The 27,857-nt window shown below is 54.9% G+C and overlaps 1 protein-coding gene across 3 annotated transcripts; it reads right to left on the minus strand.

The window, feature by feature from the left end:
* Positions 1–1,107: 1,107 nt before the first annotated feature.
* Positions 1,108–27,594, minus strand: NECTIN2 (nectin cell adhesion molecule 2). 3 transcript variants are annotated; one of them, XM_082710715.1, is made up of 9 exons: positions 27,144–27,561; positions 16,127–16,522; positions 13,239–13,535; positions 12,390–12,507; positions 11,859–12,007; positions 5,232–5,385; positions 3,092–3,155; positions 2,870–2,956; positions 1,108–2,234 (listed from the first exon to the last, which is right to left on the minus strand). In XM_082710715.1, the coding sequence occupies exons 1-9, from the start codon at positions 27,229–27,231 to the stop codon at positions 1,965–1,967; spliced, it is 1,623 nt and encodes a 540-aa protein (XP_082566841.1). In that variant the 5' UTR covers positions 27,232–27,561; the 3' UTR covers positions 1,108–1,964. The 3 variants fall into 3 exon arrangements, with proteins under 3 accessions (XP_082566841.1, XP_082566843.1, XP_082566842.1); XM_082710717.1 differs by lacking the exon at positions 3,092–3,155 and having other exon boundaries at positions 27,144–27,594; XM_082710716.1 differs by lacking the exons at positions 1,108–2,234; positions 2,870–2,956; positions 3,092–3,155; positions 5,232–5,385 and adding an exon at positions 7,356–8,081 and having other exon boundaries at positions 27,144–27,506.
* Positions 27,595–27,857: the final 263 nt, after the last annotated feature.

Here is a 27,857-nt window from a genome sequence, read left to right on the forward strand (position 1 = left end):
GTCCCTTCTTTCGACTCCACCCCGCGGCGAAATCGCCACTGTAATTGGTCAGCTTGGATCCTTGAAGCATTCTGATTGCCTCTGTCAGGCACAGGAGGCCGATCCTGGTGACGTAATCGGTCTGGTACGTTCATTGGCTAACAAGCCAGGGTCGAGGGACACGGGTAAAGATGCGTTGCGCGGCAGAGGCTGCTAGGCAGCAAGGTCAGGCCCCTCGTCCCACCAGGCACCGCGGCAGAGGGGCAGGCCCCTAGTCCAGAGCCGGCGACCGAAAACCGGAAGTGCTGGACCTTCCCACAGTGCCTCGGGAGAATTCTAACCGGTTACGTGAACCCTGTCCTGCTTCTTCTTACCCACAATGCCCCTTAGCTATTTAACGCGACAGTTGTCGTAGACCCACCCCTTCTGTTACCCATCATGCCTTCTGTTCCCCGCCTCCACTTGCGTCACTGCGGCTTCTATCTTTGGCCCATTCATTCCTGTCCTATTACCCAGCATGCCTCTGCGCCATTCATTTCAGCTTCATTTCCTGAACTACCTTTAGTCCATTTCTGCCTGTTCACTTTCATCATCCTTCTAGCGCTTCTTTAATTAGCCATCAGGTTTTGGGTCCATTACCCATCATGCCTGCCGGCCCTGTTTCTCTATTTTCCCTCTGCCTTTGGCTCATTCATTCGGCTCTATTACCCATAATGCCCTGAGCTGCCATTACATTATTCTTAATTTTGCCTTTGGCCTATACTTACTTGCTACTTATCCCTTAAACCTGAGTCCCTCAGATGGAATTACTGCCATTTCTATCTTTGTTCCGTTTATTTCCGTCCGTCACCCGTTAGACTGCCGTTCCTTGTCAACCACCCTGCCCTGGACTCCTCCCCCTCTCCTTCTGTTACCCATCATTACGTTTTTGGTTTACGCGTTTTCGCTCATTATTCCCTCACTTAATTATTATTATTTTTAAAATATCTTTGGGCCTTTTGTTTTTTGCCTGTAACCCATCTTGACTTCTAGCCTCCTGATTTCCTTCAGCTCTAGGTGCCCTATTTGTTTCTCATGTCCCACTCCTATTCCCTTCACATCCCACAGAAAACACAAGTTGACATCTGGTCAAAGTATAAACTCAGATTTTGTAGGAAATGCTATATTACAAAAACAGTATTATATCCCCAGCATCCACCCCGCCCCCGCCCCAGCCAATCTCCCTCCTGGGAGATGTTTGGGTCCCATCCCACTGGGCAGGAGTAAAAGGACTCAGTAGTCTTCAAAGTAACAGCAACTTCTTCCAAGGCTGGGGCCGGCAAGGCACACCGCATGAAGCTTAACCCATCTAGTCCTGGGATGAGGCTTAATTCCCTGTAGACAGGAATTGGGGTAGTGGGGGCTCAGGGAAGGGTCTGGACCCTGAGACTCCTGCCTGCAGGAGGGAGGAGGTGGGGAAGCTCTGCCTTGGGTTGGGGAATCCCTTCCCTCTTGTCTTTGGGGAACAGACAGGGTAGGGAGGGGGTGAGTGGGGCTCTGCTGCCTGGAGGGCTCAGGTCTGAGCAGCAGGGTACCCCCAACATCTACCCCGCAGAATTATTGGGATTTTACTGCCTGAGGACAACTCGGAGGTCTGGGGTTTTCTTTGGGATTTGGGGGGAGTCCGGAGATGATGGGACATGAGAGGTATGATCTAAGGTCACAGTCTTAGGAGACCTTGGGTCAGAGGTTGTGCAGAAACATATTCCCCTGTCCCCATGTGAGATAAGGTTACCAGGTTTCTGCATGGCCAGTTTCTCTGGGTCAGAGATCTTGGGTTAGAGGTCATAGTGGAGCCACCAAGGCAGAAGTCACAGATGAGATGCATTTTTGTGTGTTAACGGGCCATGGCCTGGCCAGAGGTCAGGGGGCACTAGATCCCTGATCTAGATCCCAGAAAGTGAAGGGCTCAAAAGTGAGAGGTGAGAGGCCAGGGCCATGGCAGCTCACACATACATGGCCCGGGACATGACAAAGCCTTTGCTCTGGTAGGAATCAGAGGGGCTGGAGTAGGACAGGGCATCATAGATGGGGTTGATCTTATCTAGATAGTCTTCCTCCTCCTCCTCCTCATCTTCCTCTAAGTCCAGGGAAACCCCCTCCACGACAGGTGGCCCAGGAGGCACCAGGATGGGGGAACCCAGGCCCGTGGCCCCAAGGAGCAGGGGCCCTGATCGTTCTTCCAAGGTGGGCAGCTCATGGTATCGCGGCATATCCTGGAGACAGGGAGGGAAAAAGAGTCCAAGGTCATCTCCTGTGCATTACACAGAATCCCAGCCTGCTCTCTGACCCCCCAAATCCTGACCATCTCTTTATGCCAGCCAGTCCTGACTTCATCGCTTGTTCGGCTGGGTGGAAATTGCACTGGAGCAATCATATGGCTTGTCTCCTGCTCAAAGCCCAGAGCCTGTCAGTCCTGGGCCTCTCCTTTGTCTTTTGATCGCTGACCACAAGACTTTCTCCATGAACCTTTGACTTCAATCTTGACCTCAACTACATAAACTTAAGCCCTGAAGAGCTCCTTAAACCTTGATTTGTCTCAGCTTCAGTATCTGACCCAATATCCAAGAGACCACAGAGGGGAATGACAACTGGTTTTGTCTCATCTCCAGGCACGGTATCTGGCAAATGTAGATGTTCAACCAGTCTTCACTAAGTGACAAGGACCTCATGTCCTTGAACTTTTTCAACCATGATCTCCCCGACTGAATCCCAAACACATCTCTGTGCTCTCTAAGCTCTGAGTATACAGCACTGGCCTTGAGTTATGACCTTTAGTGATGGACCTTTTATGTCAGAAGCTGATCCTTGGCCCTTAAGCCCAAATCCCAAACCCTCCCTGAATTCCCACCTGCTCCGCACATGAGACGCCAGCATCAAAGTAGGGGGTCTTGAGTGGGCTGTGCTCTGAGGCCCCAAGAGTGAAAAGCTGGGAGGGCTGCAAGGAAGAAAGAGGGGCAGGTCAGGACCCTCTCACAGCTGGCCTCCTAGCCACCCTCCTAGCCCTGGCCTCTGTGGGAAAAGGTGCGGGTGTGGAGGTAGGGACAGCTTGGGCTCCTGGGGAAGTGCTTACCATCTCAGGCTCCTCCAGCTTCGCCTTGGGGGTTGGTGGCTTGTATGAGGGAGGCCCCTCCAGACTGTTGGGTAGGAGGAAGGTCAAGTGGAGTCTCAGACCCAAGAAGCCCTCCTATCCCAGGATCACTGCAGATGCCCTTCCCTCTGCCCGATCTCTTTTTCTGCTGCCTCTCCCTCAAAAGCCCCCCTTGCCCAGCTAGCTCTTATTCATCCCATGAATTTCTCTTCTTCCAGGAAGCCTCCCTGATTCTCCAGGAGGATTAGGGATTCCTGATATATGGTTCTATCTAGCTGTTCTTCTCTCTTGGAGCACTTACTGAGTTTGTATTTGAAACATTATTTCTGATATCATTCAATAACTATGCCACTGTGAGCAAAGTGAGGAAAGAATGAGATCCGTGTCCTCAACAGTGTTCTCAGAACTCACTGTGAGGAAGTCAGAGAGTATTTGTTTAAAAAATGAATGAGGGGTGCCTGGGCGGTACAGCTGGATAACCGTCCAGCTCTTGGTTTTGGCTTGGATCAGGGTCTTGGAGTTGTGGCATCAAGTCCTGTGTGGGGGTCTGTGCTCAGTGTAGAGTCTGCCTGGGATTTTCCCTCTCCCTCTGCCCCTCCTGCTCATGTTCTCTCTCTCTCAGATAAGTAAATCTTTGTTTAAAAAAATGGATGAATAAATGAAAGTTGCAGAAACTTCCTTGTGAATCAGAATCACTCAGGGAGCTACAGATTTCAGGCTCTTCCTGCAAAAGTTGATTCAGGGGCACCTGGGTGACTCAGTCATTAAATGTCTGCCTTCGGCTCAGGTCATGATCCTGGGGTCCTGGGATCAAGCCCCACACTGGGTTCCCTGCTCCCCAGGAAGCCTGCTTCTCCCTCTCCCACTTCCCCTGCTTATGTTCCCTCTCTCACTCTCTCTGTCAAATAAATAAATAAATAAAATCTTTAAAAAAAAGTTTTGAGGGGCGCCTGGGTGGCTCAGTGGGTTAAGCCGCTGCCTTCGGCTCAGGTCATGATCTCAGGGTCCTGGGATCGAGTCCCGCATCGGGCTCTCTGCTCAGCAGGGAGCCTGCTTCCTCCTCTCTCTCTCTCTGCCTACCTCTCTGCCTACTTGTGATCTGTCTCTGTCAAATAAATAAATAAAATCTTAAAAAAAAAAAAGTTTTGATTCAGTAGGTTTAGTGTAAGCCCAGGAATCTGCATTTTTAACAAGTGTCCCTACCCTTACTATGTGCACACACACACACACACATACACACACACAGAGAAACACAAACACACATGCACACACTGGACTATGTTACTTCAGAATCATTTTGGTCCCCAAATGCTCACTTGATGGAAGAATTTCAGCAAGTGATTCTGGCTCTCTGGAACTGTTTCCTCTTTGAAGTGGGTATCATGGGTTCCCTATGAGAATTTCATTTCTGTGATGTATTTACACAGGTGAACATTTTAAAAATGTTTGCCTCATCATTGCATTCCTAACCTCTGGCGTCTGGCCCTGAATGGTTACTTTCTTAATACTCACTGAATCAATGAATGGATGTGAAGCCTCATCGAGGTCCCACAAGTAAAATGCATTTTACCAAGCCTGGCACATAACAAGTGCTCTGCACAGAGAAGTGTGGTTAGTTCTCTTCCAATATCCAGGCACTTCCCTACTCAGACTGAGATTTTAGCAGGCCACATGGCTGCCCTGGGTAAAGACTACATTTCCCAGCTTCCCCTGAAGCTGATATACCATGTGAACAGGTTCTGGCTGATGGAAAGTGAGGCAAAGTGATGGGTTCCCTTATAGGGCAGGTCACTGCCCTCTATTTGTCTTTCCCCCAGGCAGGAATAGGGGCTTGAAGGTCAGGGGGCTGTATCTGGTTGTCAAGTATATAGACAGTGCTAGAAGAATGGGGAGCCATTTTGGAATGCAAGGGAAGGGAAGTTAGAACAACAAGGTGGCAGAAGCCTGGGCTCTGGTGATGTCACAGAGCAGAGCTGTCATTACCCACACTTTACAGGAGACAGAAAGAAACTCTCCTCTCTACCCCACTTAAGTCACAGTGATCTGGGGTCGCTCCCCTCCCCCAACCCCTTCCAGATTCTGGGACCCTTCCTCCGCCCAGTTCTCGGGGCCCATCACTCACTCATCCTCCTCCTCTGCCCCCTGTAGCCTCTGCTCTTTCCGCTGCTGCCGACAGATGAGGATGCCTGTGGCGACCACAGCGGTAGCAATGATGGCAGCGATGATGCCCCCAATGATGCCACCCGTGGCCCCTGCGCCTGCTGTGTTGGGGGTCTCTGCAAGAAGAGGGACAGCGTCAGGGGGTCTCCAGGAGAAAGCCAGAGCTTGTTATTCTCTAAGTCATCACCCACCTGTCTACCTCCTCTCCCTGGTTCTTACTGAGCATTTGTTGCGTGCCAGCGTCGAATAAAACATCTGCAAGTCCCTGTTCCCACGGAACATCTGTTTTAGCTGGGTAGAGACCAAGGGTGCAGAGACGAACACAACAGCTATCACGCCAGGTGGCAGTAAGGGATCGAGGGTAAAGACAGAGTGGGGAAGGTGGTAAGGAAGTGACAGAGCGGGGAACCCCAAGGGTCATCAGAGAGAGACTTACTATGAGGCGGCATTTGAGCAAAGGCCTGAAGGGACAGTAGGGGGTGAGCCAGGAGGAAATGAGATCATTCCAGGCAGAGGAAACAGCCAGTGCAAAAGCCCTGAGGAAACCTTGTGTTACTTTGAAGGAGCAGCAAAAAGACCACAGGGCCAGAGAAGATGGGGTTGGCAGAGGAGGGAAGGGAGGGAAGTGACCCAGCAGAGCTAAGAGGCGCAGAATGGTGGGCATTCTGGAATCGGGATCAGAACCCTTCATTCATTACAGGGAATGGAGTCATCACCCTGGGCAGGGGATGTGGTTCTGCCAACCTAACAGGAGAAGGAACTGAGAGAAGCTATGCCCCCCTGGGTCTCTCGGTTGGAGTCCTTCTCTTTCCCCGATGTCACCTGTTTGTCATTTTCCACGGCCACTGCGAGCTCCAAGGGGCACAGTCTGGCACCTGGCTGGTGTTTGCCAGATGTGCGAGGAGGGGACCGGCGCTCCAGGATCCACCCCATGCCAGACTGTCCAAATTCCCATTTTGGGGAGGAGGCATGGGGGACCCAAGGTGGGGGACAAGACCATAAACAACCAGAGGAAACTGCACGTGTTCGCATGCCCCACCCACAGGCTCCACCCTCAGTCAGCCCCAAGGCTCAGTTGCCCAGAGGAAGAATGTCTGGGTCACTCGTTTCCACAACTTCCTGTTCTGCATCCTGGCGGCCTCGGGAGAGCTTCAGAGGTGGCGGGATGATGGTAACTGCTGCTCACTCAGTCCACACAGTGCCATCCTGAAAGTACTGTTATTCCTGTTTTTATTGCCGGCACACCCGGTGGGGAGGGGGGAAGTGGGAGGGCGGAGCTATGTCTGCCCAAGTCACCTCTTTGTCCCTGGCAGAGTGAGTGGAAATCAATACTGGTGGGAAATGGACGCCCCAAGCCCCACCTGGCGGCTCCGGGCGGGCATTCCGGGCGCATCCTCCGTGGTGGGGCTCGGGACAGCACAGGTGACTGGGACCGAAACTGGCCCCCCCAATGCCCCCCCTTTCCCAGGCATGGGTTTGGGGGATTTTCTAGTTGGAGGAGCTGCAGCCCCTCCCTTGGAATCATTGAAAACCCGTTGCGACTAGGACAAGAGGAAGAAGGCTGACTGAGAAAGGCCACAGTTCAGTGTCATCAAGATGGGACTTTTCTGGTTCCTTAATACCTCCACCTGCCCTATATCCTCAGGGCCCAGAGAACAAAGGCCCCTCCCTCCCTCCTGAGATCCTCAGCAACCGAAGAAGGTCAAGTTTGAGCTCTGGCCCCACCCCACGAGGGCAAACCAGTCCAGGTTCCCTGTCTGTTCTGGGGAGCTCTGGGCTCTCACCAGTTTGGCTATTCCCCCCACCCCCGCCCCTGGCAGAAAGGCAGCCACAGTCCTGGGGAAGCCCCTCAAGTCCAACTTTCCTAGTCTCTGAGCCCAGAAGCCAGCAACTCCCTTCCGGAGTTGCATTGGCCTGGGGGGTTTCAGGCATCCAGTATGTCCTTGAACAATCCAAGTAGTCAGAGCCGCCCTCCCCTCCCTTGGCCCCCGAAGTCTAGTCCCCATCAGGCTCCCACCCCCGGGACCTAGTAGTCCCTGTCCCACCCCCCAGTGAGGGGGTCTGACGTATTACAAGACACCCCCGATGTTTTGCTCCAAGGCGTTTATTAACTCCTGAGTGCCATGGGGCCGGGGCGGGTCAGAGCCAAAAACAAGTTCTGTGTGTGTGTGTTGGGGGGGTTCCTCTCTAGGTCCCCATGACCCAGCTCCCCCGGGGCCTCCCCTTCCCCATGCAGCCCTGGAGACAGAAGTCCAGTGTGTGATTCCAGCTCCCTCCCAAACCCAGGGAAGTGGGAGGTGGCATCTGAGCTCCAGTGTCGTCCAGAAAAACGAGTCCAACCAGTCTGGAACCCTTTGGCTGGCGTGGCTGGCTGTGTCTCTGTCTCTGTCTCTGTCTCTGTCTCAGGGTCACACGTAAATTGCCCGCCGTGAAATGAGGGAGCCGTCCAGCTGGGACTCCATGTCGTCCTCGAGAGCCTTGGGTGGAGGCAACATGAGACCTTCCTCTGCCTTCTCCTCCTCTTCCTCCTCGTCCTCCTCCTCTTTGCCATCCGGCTTCAGGGGGCCAGGGGCGGCTGGCGTCCAGAAGACGGGGCCCCCATTCCCAAACACCTGAGTTTTTGGATCGTAGGCTCCTCCTCCACTGCTCTCTCCTCCTCCTCCTCCTCCTCCAGGGCTCTTCCTCCTCCTCCTCACCCTCAGCAAGATGAAGGCCAAGGACCCCCCAGCCAGAAGCAGTAGCACCAGCAGTGTCCCCCCCACGGCCCCCCACACCACTGGACCCACGTCTCGGGGCGAGGCCCGGGGTGTGTCTGAGGAGAGAGAAGGAGGGGTGAGAGAGAGAGAAAAGGGAGACACGAGGTCAAGAGGACACATCTGTGGTGGGGGGTTGGGGGGCAGAGGACACAACAGGGGCAGTGACGGGAAAATTGGGGAGGTGACTCTGGGCAGAAGATGGGAGAGGTGGAGAGAAGGTAGAACCTGTCCACTCTGGGCTACACACACTGGGCACTTTGGATGGGTGTGTAAGGGGGGTTGCCAACTGGTGGCTCCCAGATGTGTTTCCTGATACCTGCACAGGGTTTTTCAAAAATTAAACTTGCTAACATTGCAGAAAGTAGATGATTTCACCACCCCCCCCCAAAAAAAATCCAGATTTCTTTTAGGGAAAAACAAACTCAGATCGGCCACAGCAAGTTCTTGTCTCTGCCCGGCGAAGGGCAGTAGCTGCGTGAAGGCGGCTGCGGGGTTCGGAACAAGGGTTTTGCGCCCAGCCAGAGGGTCACTGGCCAGGACCCCAGAGGCATCTGAGTTTGCAACCTGCTTTGGACAGGCCTGGACAGGGGGGAATCCTCACAAAAGCTCTGAGGTTAGGGTCATGGAATCTTGGGTGGATCGAGCCAGGAAAAAGCCAAGCTGGATTGGGGGTCAAGACTGTAAAGATTCCAAAGCCCGGTGGATTTGAGAGAAGGAGGAAAGAAGGGGGAGGGTGCTCCTGAGAAACCCTGTACCCCTTGGAAGTGGCTGGGAGCACCTGGTCCAGGCCATGTAGCCTGCCTCCTGGCTGGGCCATGTCCCCAGTTGTGGAACATGGGGGCTCATAAAGCCCACTGTCTCCAGCTGGGCAGTGTTCCTGGCAGTGGGCCCACAGTTGGGAGGGGAAGGGACTGGAAGTGGAGAAGGAAGCCAGGGACTGCTAAGAGTGCAGGAGGTGGGGCGGGGACAAGGGGTGGGGTCTAGGCCGCATACCAGGAATAGACATTGATACAGTTTAAACCTAGAACCATTTTACACATTTTACACATGCCCCTTCCCCCACCCCTGCATGCAGGGCTGCAGATGGGGAGAAATCAGGGGGCGGGGAACCCACTTATACCTAAACCCCTCTTACCCACACCCTGCACATAGGAGGGGCTGGGACCCAGGCTCCGGGTGTTTCTTTTAAGAGGGGCATTTTCAGGGACACCTGGGTGGCTCAGTGGGTTAAGCCTCTGCCTTTGGCTCAGGTCATGATCTCAAGGTTCTGGGATAGAGTCCCACATCAGGCTCTCTGCTCAGCAAGGAGCCTGCTTCTGACTCTCTGCCTACTTGTGATCTCTCTCTCTCCCTCTGTGTCAAAAAAAAAAAAAAAAGAGTGGCATTTTCAAATAAAGCCCCACCGGAGGGCTGTCAAATCCATGTAGCAATTCAAGAGGAGCAGTTAAAAAAAAAAAAAAGCAGACTAGAAAAAGTGTCTCCCAAGTAGGAAGAATAAGTACTATCTTGTGAAACGTTTTCTTTTTTTTTGTCTGTCATATCTGTCTATACCGGTACCCGTTAGAGGCGTGCAACAGTTTCCTTACTGAGAACGCCCATCAGTGACGTCCGGGAACCTGTTTCGGCGCAGGATGGAATGTTTATCTGGGTTTCTGCAGGTGGTATTTTGGAGCGGGTGGGTGTGTTCATGAGCCTGTGGGTCAAAAGTTCTCCTGTCTCCCCAAGGCACCGTCTTGCCTGTGGCACAGCCTGTGTGCCTACGGTTGTGCTTACACGAACCCTGAATCCCGTGCCTGGGACTGCACGTCTGGGTCTGGCCGTGTGCGGGAGTGCAAGGTGACCGAGACCCTCTAGATGCGACTCAAGGGCTGAGAGTGAGGGGGGCCTGGGGGGCTCAGTTGGTGGGGCATCTGCCCTCCGCTTGGGTCACGATCCCAAGGTCCTGGGATCACGTCCTGCATCGGGGTCCCTGCAGAGCCGGGGTGTCTTCCCATAGGGCTGAGTCTCTCTGAGGGGTGTGTTTGAAGGGCTTAACTTTGAGGCTGGTGTGTTCTCTTGGAAGGGGTGGTTTCTGGCGGGGGACGTCCCTGGGATTTCTGTGTGTTTCAAGGGGCTGTGGGGGGTGTCCACGTGTTTGTGGGTGTGTATTCCTCCGGTGACCCTCAAGTATGACTGCATCTGTGTGTTCAAGGCTCTGCCCCTTACAGGGGTGTCCTGATGACTGTGCCTGGGGAGACCAGGTTCTTGGGTGTGGATCTGCGGTAGAGGTTCAGGGGCGGGCTTTCCAGTGGGGCGTGGCAGGGTGGATGGAGCCGGCCCTCCCTGGGGTGTGTCTTCCAGGGCGGGGCTGAATCCAGTTCACCACTGTCTCCCCAACATCAAGGGGGATGCTGGCAAAGAGGAACCCTCAACAGATATTTGTGAGATGACGATCTGTTGAATGCAGCAGGGTTTCTGGGGAGTTTCTGAGGGCGTGCGCCTTGGGGAACGTCTCTGAGGTTCTTTGTCGGGATCTGTGCGTGAGGTACGGTTTCTGCGTGTGAAACTGTTAGGGTTTCTCCCCACGGTGGGCATGTCTGCGTGATAGTGTCTGGGACAGTATAACTTCCTGGGACAGTGGGTCTGAACGGGGGCGCCGTGTATCTATGGGGCGTGTCAGAATTCCTGAGAGGGATCTGTTTCCATTTGTTTTAGGGGTGTGTGTGCATGTGTGCACGTGTGTGTGGTATAAGATTATGTCTCAGGAAAGGGATCTGTTTCTGTGTCTGGCCAAGGCGCCCGTCTCCAGGTGTGCGGGGGTACTCACACTTATGTGTCCTCACGTTTATGTGTGTCTGTCTTTGGTCATGATTCTGAGCACAGCCCCCGCCCCCTGGCCCACCAAGGCACTATTCCCTGTGTTGTGTGTTTGCTCGGGTGTGCTGCATGAACGGGTGTGCCGGGAGGGGGTTTCTAAGAATGGTAAACATGGTATCCTGGGGGGCTCTGGGCTGGGGTCACCTGGCTTTGTCTGGTGTATGCCTCTGCTCATGTGGGCTGCGGGTCTTGGTGACGGTGGGTCTGAGGGTGTGGGTTGTTTTAGCTGAGTTTCTGTTTTGATTCCGAGGCCATCTCAGAGCAGAGTATGTCTCTGGAGATGTGGGTCCTGCCTACTGAGACATGAAAGGGCCTCTGTTCCCAGCTCGGGGGTCCCCGTGTCTGTGTCTCAGGGCACACGGCCTCCCTCCCAGTCTACAGTTGTGATTCCTACCCCATTTCCATCAGCCAGTGCCTCAGGCCTCGTTGGCCTTGTTCTTTTCCTCTCCTGTCTTGGGGCCTATCCGAGTTTGAGGTCATTATCAGGGAGACTGTTGAGAACTTTCGACCCATAGACACATCGGCCGCCATTTCCAAAACACCCCCTCTAGAAACACAAATCCTCCAACACATGCGAAAACTGATTTCCTGATGTGACTTGACTAGCACTCATGGTAAGAAATCAGTATTCAAATGCGTCTATTCGTGTCTGTCTAGCTGTGTGACATGTGTCTCTCCAACTGGAGCCCAGGGCGATGTCCCTGAGTCTCCTCTTAGAATCTCTTTCTAGGTCTCTAGTTTCTAGAAAGCCCCCAGCAGAGGCCTCATCCTCCTGATTCTTCCTCCAGTGCCTATCCTGTCGTCCCGATCCAGATCCCAGGTGGGGACAAGACAGAAAAGCCACATGGACCTCCTTTCTCATTGGCAAGGCGGGTCTGAATCTTTCCCCAGGCCGGCGGCACAGCCTCCCTCAACGCGGCCCCGGAACCCCAAAGGAGAAACACTTGGGGAGCGGACAACCTCCAAAACCTGCTCACCTCGCACGAGGACCACCTGTTCAGCACGACCCGTGCCCACGGCGTTGGTGACTGTGCAGATGAATGTGGTGTTGACCAGTCTGTCCACTGAGTGGATGATCAGCTGGGGGCCCTGGGCTACTGCTGAGGCTGGGAAGACGCCTGCTGTCCTGGAAGGTGCAGGGGTCACCGGAGGGGGACATCAGAGGAGCCCGGCCTGGTCCCTGATCACACAGCCTTTAAGATCCAAGCTCCAGGGACATAAATGCTAATGCTCAGGACCCTACATGGCCACTGCTCTCCTTCTGGAGGACTCACGGGCTCAGGTCCCTGATGCGCTTCCCTCAGATCCACGGGTCCAGACCCCCAGCAGCCTCTTCTTTCAGACCCAGGAGTCCAGACCCCCAACCCCTCCTCTCTCAGACCCAGGAGTCCAGACCCCCAGCCCCTCCTCCCTCAGAGTTAGGGGTCCAGATCCCAGCCCCTCCTCAGACTCAGGACCTGACTCCCTCAGACCCGGGACTCAGGGGCCCAGGTCCACCCAGGACTCACGTGCTCCAGTCATAGCCTGTGGGCTCCGGTTTGCTGCGGACGTCACAGCTCAGGGTGGCCTCGCTGCGGCCTAGGTACCAGTTGTCGTCGTAGCCGGAGATGGAGACCTCAGGGGGATCTGGAGGAAATAGGAGAACTAGCTCAGGGACAGGGAGAGTCCCAGAAGAGGGGAGAGGTCAGCAGAGAGACGGAAATCCTGAAGAAATGAACTGGGTTGACAGGAGGCAGACCTATGTCCCAAGTAGGACAAATCAGTTCAGGCTATGTCTCCGTCCAGGGATGCCACCTGGGTCCGGAGGGAGTTACTGTTCCACGAAGGCAGTGCCTGTTATTCCTGCCACACCCGGAGCAGATAAAGGAAGTGGTTTAACCAAAGGCAGTGTTTGGGGAGCTAGCGTGCAGAGTGCTGAACTGGGGGCTGGGGTGTGTTTGGCTGAGGTGGAGAAGAGCCGGCTGAGTTACTCTCTGGCTGCGCTGTGGGGTAACACTGGGGGGTGTGGGTGTGGGCTGTTTTTGCAGTTTGCCAATTTCCTCGGTATAAATACTCCCCAGTGGTCAATTTCAAGCTGTCCCTACAACTTCCCTGGATGTGGAATTGGGACGAAATGCATAAAACTGGCTCTTGCGAACCCATTCTAGCTCACCCACTGATCGTGGTGGGAAGGAGAGCGCCTCATGAAGCCAGTGGAGGCAATGAGGGGACAAGGGGGGGCCAGTATAGACAAGAGGCAGGAAGGTGGTGCCGACTGGGAGGCTGATGCAGACAACACTCAGGGAGGGTGTAGACAGTACCCCAGGGAAGCCAGCGTAGACAATACTGGAGATGCGATCACACCCCAACACACTCACAGCGCACGGAGAGGGTCACAGGCAGCAGGATCGGCTCCTCGAAGCTCTCATGCTCTACTTTGCAGGTGACCTTGACACCGTCTGCTCGGCTCAAGGGCACCAAGGTGAACCGGCTGGTGACGGTGACTGTGCCGGGCACGGGCCCCGACATCTGGGTCTCTTTGGTCTCCCCATCCAGGGGTGAGAACCAGGAGATTCGAGCGGGTGGGCGGCCACCCTCAGAGACACAGCGGGCCACGGGTACAGGATCCAGGCTGAGCGTGACCTCCTGCGTTTCGGCGTGGTTTTGGGGCTGTGCTGGGGAGAGCAACAGAGGGGGTACGTCACTCCTCACCTGTGGTCCTTCCATGCACACCTCTGCAATGGGGCTGAGCCGGGAAGCCCCAAGCACTGGGGGCTCAAATCCCACTTCTGCTTAGCAGGTGCATTGGCCTTGGGCAAACCATTTTCCAGCCTTGTACCTCAGTTTCCTCCTCTGTAAAGTGGGGAGAACTAAAATGTCCACCCCAGAGGGTTGTTGGGTAGATTAAACAGATAGGTAAAACCCTTGGGATGGTGACTGACGCTCCCTATGCTGTGTGTGCTGTGACATTATTCTGTCTGTCCTCCTCTGCCAGAAAAGCAGAGACAGCGTCCAAGAGCCTGAGATTTTCTTTTTTTTTTCTTCAAAAAAAGCCAAAGCAGAATAATGCAGTTCAAAGGTCCAGCTCAAAAGACCTCCTACTTCTTCCCTGTAATTGCCAGAAGATGGGGGTGCCGGAAGTGGGATAAAGGTTGTGGAGTTTCCCAAAGCTGGAAATTTTTTGCCCTTTTCACCCATCTTCCTGGAAACCATGGAAAGATACTGGGAGGAAAACAATAAAACGCCCGTGAGGAATAACCCACAGGTAGAACTGGACTGTCCCGAGTCTCTGCATCATGGCTCCAGGTGCCTTGTGGATCTCACGGGGTTTCCCCAGAGTTCATCAATGTAGTACAGCCCTCTCCTCCTTCCCTCCTTTTCTCCCCTGATTGCCAGAGCCTCCGATGGGCTTCCCCACATGCTCCCTGATTGCCCAGCCACCTGTCCTCCGACCACTCCGGGCATGCGACCCACGCCTCCCTCGGTCCTTGCAGCACCCACTGCAAGGTGTTGGCGACCATGTGCCTGGTAGGGTCTGGGCCTCCCTTCTTCTTGGCTTGCTCTTCCTCCTCCTCCAGATCGGAGCTTCACTTCCTCAAGGGAACTTCCCTGACATCTGACTCTCCCTTTTAGGGGCTCTCACGTCACCTGCTGCTCTGGGAAAGCAAAGCTTTGGCTGTTCTGTTCCATGTTCCTGCTAGCTAGTGAGAGGCAGGTGCTCTCTAGACAACCCTTGAACAGAACGCATGATGATGGGGCACTTGGGTGGCTCAGTGGGTTAAAGCCTCTGCCTTCGGCTCAGGTCATGATCTCAGGGTCCTGGGATCGAGCCCCGCATTCGGCTCTCTGCTCAGCAGGGAGCCTGCTTCCTCCTCTCTCTGCCTGCTTCTCTGCCTACTTGTGATTTCTGCCTGTCAAATAAATAAATAAAATCTTAAAAAAAAAAAAAAGATTCTCTTTAATAAAAAGAAGAAGAGGAACACATGATGACACAGGGAGAGACCTTTGCCAGTGGTGGAGATCTGTGCTTTGAATTATGCAAAACAATTGGGGTTTCAGGCTCCATTAAAAAGGGAAGCCTTTGGGGCGCTTGGATGGCTCAGTCATAAAGCGTCTGCCTTGGACTCAGGTCATGACCCCAGGTCCTGGGATGGAGGCCTGCATCATCAGGCTCTCTGCTCAGCAGGGAGCCTGCTTCTCCCTCTCCCAAGTCCCCTGCCTGTGTTCTCTTTCTCTTTTTAAAATATCTTATTTATTTATTTGACAGAGAGAGAGATCACTAGTAGGCAGAGCAGCAGGCAGAGAGGGAGGGGGAAGCAGGCTCCCCGCTGAGCAGAGAGCCCGATGAGGGACTCCATTCCCTTTGTTTGCTAATTTGATTATTCCCTGGCATTACCTCTAATGTATTTCCAAAGCCCGACATCTTCTTGCTACCCAACGGCCTCCACCTTGATCTAGTTGCCATTACCTCCTGCCCTCTGGTTCCCGAGCTTCCACCCGTCTCCCCAGTGTACAGCCAGAAGGAGTCTGTGAAAACCAAACCCAGATCACATCTGTCCCCTGCTCAGAACTTCCCACAGCTCCAGTTCTCTCAGGGCAAAAGCCAAAGTTTTCATGTGGTCCTTGAGGCTGCCTGTGATCTGTGGCCCTCATCATCTTCTTGATCTTTTCCCCTCCTACTCTGCCTTTATTCACAAGCCTCTGGCCACACTGACTTCCTTGTTCTTCCTCAAATGCACCCTGCCACAGGGCCTTGGCACTTGCCATGCCCTCTGCCTAGAATTCTCTTCCCTTACTTAACCCTACAGGGCTCCCTCATCTCTTTCTAGTTTTTGTTCAGATTTCACCAGGCCTCCCTAGCCAACACTGTAGCCTGCCCCCTGCCCCACGCCCCCCAGCTTCCAATGCGCCTACATCCACCTGACCCACTCCTATTTTTCTTATGATGTTATTTACTCTCTGGCACCCCCTTATTGAAATAGAAGCCCCAGCAGGGCTGGGAGCTCTGCCTTATTCACTGCTTCATGCCCAGAACCTAGAATACTGCTTGGCACCTAGAAGGTGCTCAGTCTATACTTTTGAAAGCCTTGGGAACTGCTGTGTCCTCAACTTGCAAGATAGAGTCTGACATGCAGTAGGTGCTTAACAGATATTTACTAACTGAGTGAAGACCACAGGGAAAGTCAATATCACAGCTGAAGCCCAGAGAGAAAGGGATCCGCGATGGGGGGGGATCTCCTGTTCCCTGACGCCCCGCACTGCTCACCTATGGCTTTGAGCCAGGTCACCCCGCGACTGGTGCCACTGGGGAAGGTGGCAAACTCGCAGGTGTAGTTGCCCTCGTCGTCCACTGTCAGTCCCCGGAGCGCCAGCGTGGCGTCCCGCAGATCCATCTCGGTGCCCTGCCTGGTCCCTGCACTCTGCCCAGCAGTGACAAAGGACAGCCGCTCTTCACCAGGTTTTGGGCTGCGGAAGCTGGGGCCGTAGGAGGGGTGGAAGGCGGCCACACTCTTACTGACTCCGGCCGCGTCTACATGCAGCCAGGTCACCTGTGACACTCGGACTTCCGGTCCCGGAGGCAGCAGGTGGCACGGCAGCTGCACGGTGCCGCCCAGGTAGCCCCGCACCTCGGGTGGCACTCGAACTTGGACATCCTGGGCTCCTGGAGAGAAAAGAGAAAGAGACTGGTGGCAGGGGGAAGGACCCAGACACCTCCAGGCTAGTCAGGGCCATCATGGAGGGACTCCCCTGGGAAATGCAGACCCCACATGCCATGTAGGAGCCTTTGTTGGGTCCCCATTCCAAAAGGGCCATCCAGGAAACATATTTTATTTTAAAGATTTTATTTATTTATTTGACAGAGATCCCAAGTAGGCAGAGAGGCAGGCAGGGGGGAGCAGGGGGAGCAGGCTCCCTGCAGAGCAGAGAGCCCTATGCTGGGCTCGATCCCAGGACCCTGGGATCATGACCTGAGCTGAAGGCAGGGGCTTTAACCCACCGAGCCACCCAGGCGCCCCCAGGAAATATATTTTGAGGAAAACTAGGGATATGGGAATCTGGACTAAATTATGGGCTGCTTTGGAATGTTTGCTGATATTCTTCTTCTTCTTTTTTTTTTTTCCCCCAAGATTCTATTTATTTGACAGAGAGAGAGAAATAGCAAGAGAGGGAATACAAGCAGGGGGAGTGCAAGAGGGAGAAGCAGACTCCCTACTGAGCAGGGAGCCTGATGCAGGGCTTGATCCCAGGACTCTGGGATCATGACCCAAGCTTAACAACTGAGCCACCTAGGTGCCCCTGTTCACTAATATTCTTAAGCATGGTGGTTCAACCTGAGGCAGGTAGCATTCCTGTGGCTCCACCATCATGTCCACAACATACCCTCAAATGGGTCAGCAAAACCAAAACCAGCTACAGAGAGAGCCATGAAGACAATGCGGCAAAATGTAATCTGCTGTGGAGTCTGGTGGGAGAGCGGGAGGCATGCTCCTGAGCTCTTCTTCCCACTTATACCTGCGTGTATGTTCGCAAATTCCTACTATAAAGTGTTTGGATGGAAAAAAAAAAGTGGGGTGCCTGGGTGGCTCAGTGGGTTGAGTCTCTGCCTTCAGCTCATGTCATGGTCTCAGGGTCCTGGGATCAAGTCCCCACATCGGGCTCCTTGCTCAGTGGGGAACCCGCTTCCTGCCCCCCCCCGCCACCCCCCTCCCCGCCTGCCTCTCTGCCTACTTGTGATCTGTCAAACAAAAAAAAAATCTTGTAAAATGTTTGGAGAAAAAAAAGAATCCCCCTCAAAATCAGTCAATAAAAAAATAAATAAGCCAGATGCCTGGGGGCCTCAGTTGGGTTAGGCGTCCACCTTCAGCTCAGGTCATGATCCCGGGGTCCTGGGATCGAGTCCCTCATTGGGCTCCCTGCTCCATGGGGAACCTGCTTCTCCCTCTCCCTCTGCCTTTCTCTGTCTCTCATGAATAAGTAAAATCTTTTAAAAAAAATAAATAAGCATGTCACAAAATAAGTTTTTAAATATTTAAAGTGTGAGGGCAGCCTTCACTTTTTTCTGCACAGAATTACACTTTCTCTCACCTTTCTAGAAAAACTACAGCTCTCTGAGCTTTTTTTTTTTTTTTTAAAGATTTTATTTATTTATTTGACAGAGAGAAATCACAAGTAGGCAGAGAGGCAGGCAGAGAGAGAGAGGGGGAAGCAGGCTCTCCACTGAGCAGAGAGCCCGATGCGGGACTCGATCCCAGGACCCTGAGATCATGACCTGAGCCGAAGGCAGCGGCTTAACCCACTGAGCCACCCAGGCACCCTGAGCTTTTTTTTTTTTCTTTTAAGATTTTATTTATTTATTTGGGGGAGAGAGAGAAAGAGCACAAGGAGGGGTCAGAACAGAGGGAGATGGAGAAGCAGGCTCCCAGCTGAGCAGGGAGCCTGATGTGGGGCTTGATCTCAGGACCCTGGGATCAAAACCTGAGCCAAAGGGAGACAGATGCTTAACCGACTAGGCCACCCAAACTGCCCCCATCTTTTTTTTTTTTTTTGGGAGGGCTTTCTTGAGATATCATTCCCACTCACCCACTGAAAGTGTCCAATTCAATCACTTTTAAAAAACATTTTATTTTGACAGAGAGGGATCACAAGTAGGCAGAGAGGCAGGCAGAGAGAGAAGGGGAAGCAGGCTCCCCGCTGAGCAGAGAGCCCGATTCCAGGACCCTAAGACCATGATCCGAGCTGAAGGCAGAGGCTTTAACCCACTGAGCCACACAGGCGCTCCTCAATGACTTTTTGTATATTCACAAGAGACCTTGTATATAGTGTCTGTTGCTATAATCAATTTTAGGACACAATTACACTTCTCCAAAGAAATCCAGTGCCCATTATCAGTACCAATACCAGGCCTTTGTTCTCTCTCTCTTTTTTTTTTTTTTTAAAGATTTTATTTATTTGACAGACAGAGATCACAAGTAGGCAGAGGCAGGCAGAGATAGAGAGGAGGAAGCAGGCTCCCTGCCGAGCAGAGAGCCCGATGCGGGACTTGATCCCAGGACCCTGAGATCATGACCTGAGCAGAAGGCAGCGGCTCAGGTTCCCTGTTCTCTTTTTTATAGCTGAATAATATTCCATTGTCTGGATGTACCATGTTCCCTTTATCCACGCATCAGTGGACAGACGCTGGGGTTGTTCCCACTTTTTGTCGATTATGAACAAAGCTGTTATGAACATGTGCATACATGTTTTTGTGTGAACGTGTATTTTCTTTTTTCACTTATCTTGTTCTTTCTAAAAAGGTTTTGTTTATTTATGAAAGAAAAAGAGGGAGAGCACGCGAGAGCAGGGGAAGGGCAGAGGGAGAGAGAGGCAGAGAATCTCAAGCAGATCCCCTGCTGAGAGTGGAGCCCGTGGGGCTCAATCCCAGGACCCTGAGATCATGACCTGAGCCGAAGGCAGAGGCTTAACCCACTGAGCCACCCAGGCGCCCTATTTTCTCACTTGTAATAGAAACCAGGATGAAGAGGACTGTGGGTCTGTTATGCGAGGTGGGAGGGCACAGGGACTGAGGGCACACTGCCTGGGTTCGAATCCTGACTCCGCTATGCCCTGCCTATGCGACTTTGGGAAAGTCATTTGACCTCTCTGTGCCTTGGTTTCCTCAGCTGTAAAATGAGGATAATCACGGGGCCCACCTCCCAGGGGTTGTTACAAAGATTAAAGAATATTTGTGGAGCACTTAGCTCAGGGGCCACAGGAAACAGGAGATCAGTGTTTGTTGAATAAAGGCGGGCCAGGTAGGTATAATTACAAGTGGCACTTGACATTCAGTCTCGAGGCGGGTCAAGGGCATGTGCCCTGTCGTAAGGGGGACAACAGCTGCGCAGCTGTCTTTGATGGAGATGGGGCGTGGGGAGTGTGTGCGGCCACCAGCCCCACATGGGAACCCAGGAAACATTAACAGGAGACCCTAATGATAGGGTCCCCAGCAGAAGGGAGTTCCACCAGCGGGGGCAGTCCCAGAAACTTCTGGAAAAAAGCCATCGGTCAAGAACACTGCGTAATAGATATACCGTCTCACAGAATTCCCACGCATGTCCCCAAACAGCCCAAGAGTTAATATTTTGGAAACGGGGCTTTCTCCCCTTTGGACAGGCCACACTACTGGTTGTCACGGGTTTCCTGCTGACTCGGTCCCTTTCCAGCTGGGTGTCCATATTTCTGAGCCTCAGTTCCTCCATCTGTAAAATGGGGATGTTCACGGCACCCTCCAGGGTCCCCTGTGAGAGTTCCATGGAACAAATTGCTCCCATTAGGGCTCTGCAGGGCCTGGGGCCGGTGAGTCAAACAGGCCGTTAGCTGCCCGCCACAGGCCAAATCCAGCTTCGCTTGTATTTTCTTTTGGCCTGTCACACAGCACTGTTTCACACATGAACTAGCACTCAGTAATCTACTAACCCACCGAAGGGCCTGGTGATTAATCAGGATGTGGGGCTCCTGTGGGTCCCCAGTGGGGTGGAACAGAGGAAAGGCTGCCTCTTCCTTCAGGGGCCGGTGCCCTTCACCCACCTGGCCTCCAAAGGCACTGAGTGTGGGACAAAGGTCCCCAAAGGCTCTGCCTCCTTCTAGCTGGGTAAGGACGGACGGGCACTCTGTCAGGAGAAACCATCCGACCTCGTGAGCTCTGGAGGGAGCCAAGTAGGGTGGGGCCAGTGAGTTAGGTTTTCTCCTTTGAGGCAAGTGGGAGCCATGGAGGGTTCCTCAGCAGGAGAATGACTAGGCTTAAACCAAGGGAACCTGAAGGGCAGGTGGAGCTGGTTGGAAACCTGGCTAACCAGCAAAAAGTCCTGACAAGGGCTCAAGAGAAGCTCTAGAGGTTGAGATGGAGACCGGGGGCGGGGCAGCAGGTTGACTCCTTGAGGGGGTCCATGCAAAAAAGAGCAACTCAGCAAAGAGGTCCTGGGTGCCAGAGGGTTGGTCCCCAAAGAAGGGATGTCTGTTGTTCCCCATTGTACCCCCAGAGCCCACACCAGGGTCTCGCATATAGTAGGTGCTCAATGAACACTACCTAACAGGAGTGCCTGGGGGGCTCAGTCAGTTAAGTGTCTGCCTTGGGCTCAGGTCATGATCTCAGAGTCATGAGCTCGAGCCCCACGTTGGGCTCACCGCTCAGCAAGGAGTCTGCCTGAGATTCTTTCGCTCTGCCCCCTCCCCTGTGCATGCATGCATGCACATTCTCTCTCTCTCGAATAAATCTTTAAAAAATACATATATATACCACCAAACTAATGTTTGGCTCTGTGCTGGGTGTGGTGCTGCAGGACAAGTCAGGTGCTTGTTCTCCAAGAGCTGACAATGTGACAGGGAGGCAAATGTCGCACCAGTGGGCATCAGCCTCAAGGATGCCACAGACTGAAGGTGGCAGGAGTGGGGTTAAGAACCCAGAGCCGAGGCCTGACCCAGCCGAGGCAGGCCGGGAGGGCTTCCTCAAGGAGACCTGATTCCTTTTCCAGGGAACCTGAGCTCAGGCCCACAGAGCCCCACCCCCACCTTTAGGCCCCTATGTCCCTTCGGGGACCCAGATTTCCCATTCTAAGGGAGGCCGTGTGATTGCGGGATGCCTGTGTCTTCTGAGGGAGGTGGCCCTCCTGGATCTAGGGTCTTGTCTCAGCACTGCCCGCTTCAGAGCATTTAAAAAACCTACTCTTTGGGGTGCCTGGGTAGTTAGTTCAGTCAGTTAAGCATCTGCCTTGGGCTCAGGTCATGATCTCGGGGTCCTGGGATGGAGCCCTGCATCTGGCTCTCTGCTCAGCAGAGAGTCCGCTTGTGCTCACTCTCTCTCACTCAAATAAATAAATAAAATCTTAAAACAAACAAACCAACCCGCCCCTTAACTTCTCATAGGGCAGGCTCCTGAGGCAGGTCTTTGGGCCCCAACTTTCTGCCCCAGAAGGCTCCCCCCCCCCACCCCCGCTCAGCATTTCCTCTGTCTTCCAGCCTGGACTTTCATGACTCCCTGGAAAAGTCACTAGGGGAGGGATTCTTTGTCCTGTTAGGCTCACAAGCTAAGCCCTCAGTGTCTACAACGGGGCCTGGCTCCAAGGGGACTATCCCTGTTGGCTGAACAAATGAGATTCTAAAATCCTCTGGCCTGAAGAGCTGTATCATTGGGGGGCTCCCCGTGTGCTCCCCTCACTCGGGAAAGAAACTAACGCCTTTATAGCGGCCCAGGTTTCCCAGAATCCTCCTTCTGGCCCTGTCTCCCACCCCCTGGGCTCTCCCCACTCCCTCTCTCATTTCCTTCAGGTCTTTGCTGGGCCAAGTAACCCCCCCTTCACGCTAATGATAATAACAACCCCCCACCCCCACCCCAGACCCAGCTTCCTTTTCCTCAAGGCACCTGCTGTGTCTTTGCCATGGAACATCAGGGCCCGGGGACTGGGATCTTTGTTCACTCCTGTGGCTCTGGAGCCTAGAATGGTGCCTTGCACACTATAAGGGCTCCATAAATATAATGAATGAATGAATGAATGAGACAAAGGCAGAGGAACAGTGGTGTACACAACTGCACAGGCTGAGGCTAAGTTAGGGCTTTGGGTGCCCCAGAGAGTTACACGTGGGGTGGGGGGGGAGGGTGCAGGGTTAGGTATGTGCCTCTGAAAGAGCCCTCAGAATGGGATGGGGCAGGGATGTTGGGGGTTGGGGCTGTGAGGAAGAAGGCTCAGCCAGACCAGAGGCAAGTTTAGAAGGTGGAAAAGGCTGGGACCTGAGGCCAAGGGGCTGCGGGACTTAGGGGCACAGGGGTGGGCCAATGGAGGCATGGGAATTGAAGCCAGTGCGTTGGGGGGATGGGGTACGGGGGTAGGGGGGGTGCAGGGAGCTGGTAGCTGGCCTAGAATTAGAGTCTCAGTGTCCAGTGTGCTGCTGGGCGGTGCCAGAGCCCTGACCTTGGCTGGGATGTGGCCAGCACCACAGTGGGAGAGAGGATGGCCCAGGGAACACAGACCTCACTAAACCTTCATCAGCAAGCCAGACTAGTGACAGTTTCAACGTGGAGTCAGCGGGGTCCCTGGACACACTTCCTCTCCCTGTGGCTAGGCCTTCGGGTTTACGGGTAGCAAAGCAGGGGCTGCCTGGGGACAGTACGAGCCCAGGAGGAAACTGTGATGGACAGAGACATAGAGCCTGAAATCCTGAGATCTGGGGAAGGATAGATCAAGGCAGAGAGGCGTATGCATAGGGCTTACAGCACCCTAGAGGAGGAGTGGGCCAGAGGCCCCGACTACTGGGCTCCTGCCTGGCTGGCTCCCCAGGGCTTGGCTCACCCCCTCTGACCCATAAACACTGGGACCTGCCCTGCAGGGCGCGGCCGGACTCAGCAGGCCCTTGAAGGCCAGCGTGCTTGGAGCACTGGCCTCAGCTGCTGCCTCAGCCACCTTGCTAATTAATTAATTGCATTAATCACAGTGCCCACCCCCACAGCGGACATCCGGGAGCCGGTCTGGGTTTGGGGGGGCGGTGAGCAGCAGCAGCTGCCGCCAGGACACAGGCTTTTTGGCTGTGCCCAGGACTTCTGCACCTGCCTCCCCATCTCCCTTGGTCATCTCTCAGATGGTGGTTATCACTCCCTTCCCCAGGCTGAAATCTCCCTGCCTTCCTGCAGGGGCTCGACCACCCTGAAGCCCTCGCCTATGGGGTCTGGTATTTCTGGGGTGAGTCTCTAGGATCGCTCTTCCTGGCTGAGCCCCCTGGACAGAAAGAAGTGCTCATATACCCAGTCTACATGTGCCCCCAAAATGTTTCTGGCAACGCGACTCTGGCCTCCCTCTTACAGGTCCTGTCCCTTTGATCTCTCGTGTCCCAGAGCCCTGAGTGAGTGCCTACGTGCCTCCAACTCCTAAGTAGGGTCTCTGGCCTCTACCTCCCGTCTCTCTCAGAGCCTCTGTTTTCCTTCCACGTCTCTCATGTTCTCTCTGACAGTTGTACTGAAACGTAACTTCCATACCATCCAATCCAATTCGAACCACACCGTTCAGCACCGTCGGTCTACTCGGACACTATATTCATATGCTACGTATCCGGTATATTTTATATTTACAGATTGGGGACTCCCCTAAACCGGAGCCCATCTCGGAACATTTTCACTAGCCAAAGAAGATGGCCCACATCCCTAGCTGTTCTCATATTCTCTTTTCTCTATGTCTGACATCTGAGAGCCCAGTCTCCCTGGGTCTGGGTCTCCTGCCTCTGGAAACTGGGTCCTTGCATTGACTCCTGGGGTCTCTAATCTCTCAGGATTTCTGAGAGTACATCTCTCAGGGTCTCTGGTCCTGGGACCTCCCTGCTTGCTAGATCTCCCCATCTCTGCCCATCTCCCTACATCTCTGATAATACTTTTGCGTGCCTGGGCCATCTCGTGGGTCTCTCTTCTCCTCCCCCTCCTGCTCCATTTCTCAGCCTCACTGGGACATTAAAAATGTAACAGCGTCCCTGGTGGGGCGGAGGAGCTGGCTGGCATGCCTAACTCCCTGTCCCTCCCATGTCCACCATTCCCTGGGGCCCCCACATGCGCCTGGCCTTGAGGCTCTCCTGTGCCCTGACCTCCCTGGGTCATGACATCAACATCACTGATGGCTGGAGGCTTTTGGGCTCCCAGCCTGTCACCAAACCTGTGTCTCTCTCCTTAGGCAGTTCTTGCCTTTATTCTGCTGTCTCTGTCCAACTCCCCCCCCACCCCCCGCCCTTCTCTGTCCCCTCTCAGTAGCTTGCTGTCCCACCCCTGTGGGCTGTAATTCATTCTCTCCCATCTCTCCGTTCCATTCTAGTGTTTGTCTCTGATCCCAAGCCTAAATTTGTTTCAGATGCACACTCCATGGCCTTCTCTCCCCATCCCTCTATCTCTGCCCTCTCTGTGAGTGGCCCTCCCCTCTTCTTCTGCCCCCTCCCCCCTTCCGGCTCCTGCCTGTGAGCAGACCCACCCCCACTTTGCTCCCCAGGCCCCCTTTCCTAACAAGAGGAGACAGCAGGCCCGCCATCCCCTCTCCTCCCATTCCCTCCACTACCGTGGGGCTGCCTGGCTGATGAGGACGAACAGTGAAAGCTGGGGAGGACCCAGCTGGAGGCCCAGGTGGTGCACCCTCAGTCTGAGGAGGCCACGGAGGGGGAAGGCTGAGGAGCCAGAGACAGGTAAAGAGAGATGGGTGGAAGGGAAAGGGAGAGAGCTCTGTGGGAGATGAGACAGCCAGGGGACCAGAGAGAGGTGAGAAATGGGGGGGGGGGGCGGGGAGAGAGGGAGGGAGGCAGAGAAAAGCAGGGAATGTAGGCACAGGGATGAGGGGTCAGGAAAGGGGAAGGCCCTCCTCCCCAGGTGCTAAGAGCTTTCACATGGGATCAGCAAGAGTTCTGAATCCTCCTAATGGCCCTGCAGGGAAGGGGTTAGGATCTCAGTTTTACAAAGGAGGAAATGGAGGCTCAGAGGCCCCCGGTGGAGCAGAGCCAAGAAAGGCTCTGAAGTCTGCAGTCCGGCATCCAGGGGAAGGCTGGGGACCCTGGGAAAGAGGCTGGCCCTTTTGAAACCTCTGTGTCCCCATCTGCAAAATGGGAACAGGAATAGGATGTGCCTCCCAGGGAGATCTAGAATCCTCCAGGAGATCATGGATCACGTCAAAGCCTGGCTCAAGGTCAGGCGGGTTTGAGCATTTCCCCAGAGCAGCAGGTCTGACCTCATCTCCCTACCTCTGACACCGAAGGGGAGGCAGTACCCAGCTCTAAGGAAAGGCTGGGAGACAACTCAGAGACATGCTGGGAAAAATAAGGTCAGAAGGGTAACCAAGGGCTCCCCCAAGACATCTCTCCCCACCCTCCCCGGCCCGCCTACACTTTCTGGGCAAACCCTTGGGAAACTCCAACATCCAGAGTTTCTAGTAGAGAATAAACAGCCCGGTCACCTGCAAGGGGCGGGGCCAAAACCTCCTTCACCTGTTTCCTCCCAGCCCCTCCCTCCTCTGAGAGCTGCGCCCTCCCTCAAGGGGGTTGAGGGGCACGGGAGGGGGCTGGTGGGCAGAGCGGAGGGAGAGGCGGGGGATTAGGGCGGCGGCTCCGCGCGTCCCCCCCCTCCCCGCAGCGGCTCCGGGGACAAGGGCGCGACCAGAGAAAAGATAAGGTCCCGAAACCAGGGAGTCCGGAATCGGGAGTCGGGAGAGCGCCCGCCCCTCCCTCCCGGGTTCAGCCAAAGCGAAACTGGTAAAACTTCCCCAGGGACGTCCCAGCCGACGGTTCACAAGGCGAGGGAAGGGTCCCAGCCTGTGGGACTCAGCTGCTCTTTCGGCCTGGGACCCACCGACCGAGCTCCAGCTTTCCAGATAGAGTCTCTGGCCCTTGATTACATCTAGAAGCCAAGAACACGGTCCCCCGCCCACATTTTATAACTGGATTTCAGAAGATATTCCAACGTTCACAATTAAATCTGAGGTCCACGGGATAGAGCCTCTTCCACCCTCCCCCCAACATTTTACCTAGGAGTCGGGAGACAAAGCCCCCTGCTCACAACCTGGAACCAAGTTTGTGCCCTGTCTGCCCCCAATTTGACGAGGACCCAGGACATATAGTCCCTAGCCTTCATTCTGCCTGGGACTCAGGAGACGGAGCCCCCAGCCCCTAATTTTTCTGGAGCCCAGGAGCCAGGCCCCAGCCCCTTGTTTTCTGGGGCTCAAGAGACAGAGCGTTCATCTCCCTGAGGCCCAGGGTCGCTGGTACTCATCCTTGGCCCTCCAAGGGACCCAAAGTCCGAGCTCCCGCGCCCTCTGGAGGACCTGGACATCTGGCCCCTACCCTCAATTCTCCCAAGGCCTCAGACGCCCAGCCCTGGGAGAAGGAAAATGGGGGGATGGTCTTGTCTCCTCGTCGCGACCCTCCCGCTGGGGGAGGGGGCAGAAATTCCCCACATGCCTGAGGGGGTAAGCGGAGACGGAACCCCAGATCCGGTTGACAGCTCGGTGCAAGGTGGGGAGGGGGTCGCGAAGACTTGGATTTAACCCTTTTGGTGTTAGAATCTGAGGAAGGGGGAGGAGGTAACCGAGAAGTCCGGTGTAGGCTGGGGGAGTTGTAAAGAAGGGTGATGAGGGGAGAGGGCTGCAGAGCGGAAAGGGTCGGAGTCGGTAGGGGCCAGCGAGGAAAAGGGCTCGAGAGAGAGGGCTCGGTGAACTGGGGGTGGAGCTCAGGCTCCCCCAACTCGAAAGGTTGGGAAGGGACTGGGTCCGCGCGGGGGGTGGGCGTCTGTGGTTTCTCACCGGTTTCCCGGAGCAGCAGCAGCAGCAGCGGCAGGAGCTGCAGCGTCGGCGACGATCTCGACGGCGGGAGGGCTGCGACCCGGGCCATGGGGGGGCCCGGGGAGGGACTGGGCCCGGGCGGGGGCCTGCGGGCCACTCCGTGAGCGCCGATCCGCAGGGCGGTAGAGCAGGTGTCTGAGGGGCTCCGGCTCTCGGCCGGTTCCCGCCCGGTCTACTCTCGCGGCTCTGCTCTCGGGGCCGGGCTCTCCCCGCTCGGTGCCCCCGGCCCCAGGCTTCTCTCCCGCAGCTCGGACTCGCTGACGTCACAGGACCCACCCCTTCCCTCCCCCATCCCCCCCGCGGAGCCGACCTTGGGCTCCGGCCCCACTGGCTCAAGCTGTCCCGCCCTCTCTGAGATTCCACGCCGGTCCTCCCTAGGATTCTACTCCCGCCCCGCCCAGCACTCTGCACCCGCCCCTCCCAGGATTCTACACCTGCCGCTCCCGGGTATTCGATCTCGCCCCTCCACTAGAATTCTATCTCCGCCTCTCCTGGCGTTCAAACCCCGCCCCTTTGCCCTCCAGCAGGCCACCCGCGCCCCGCCTCCCCCGATCGCCGGTGGCTCCTTTAAGATTCTGTCACGCCCCCTCCCGGGCTCAAGGCGCTCTCCACCCCCTGAAGCCACGCCCCTCACAGGCCCCGCCTACCCACTCTCCCTGCAGTTGGTCCAGCCTC

The sequence above is a fragment of the Mustela nivalis genome, assembly GCF_964662115.1.
Source record: "Mustela nivalis genome assembly, chromosome: 18".
Classification (NCBI taxonomy): domain Eukaryota; kingdom Metazoa; phylum Chordata; class Mammalia; order Carnivora; family Mustelidae; genus Mustela; species Mustela nivalis.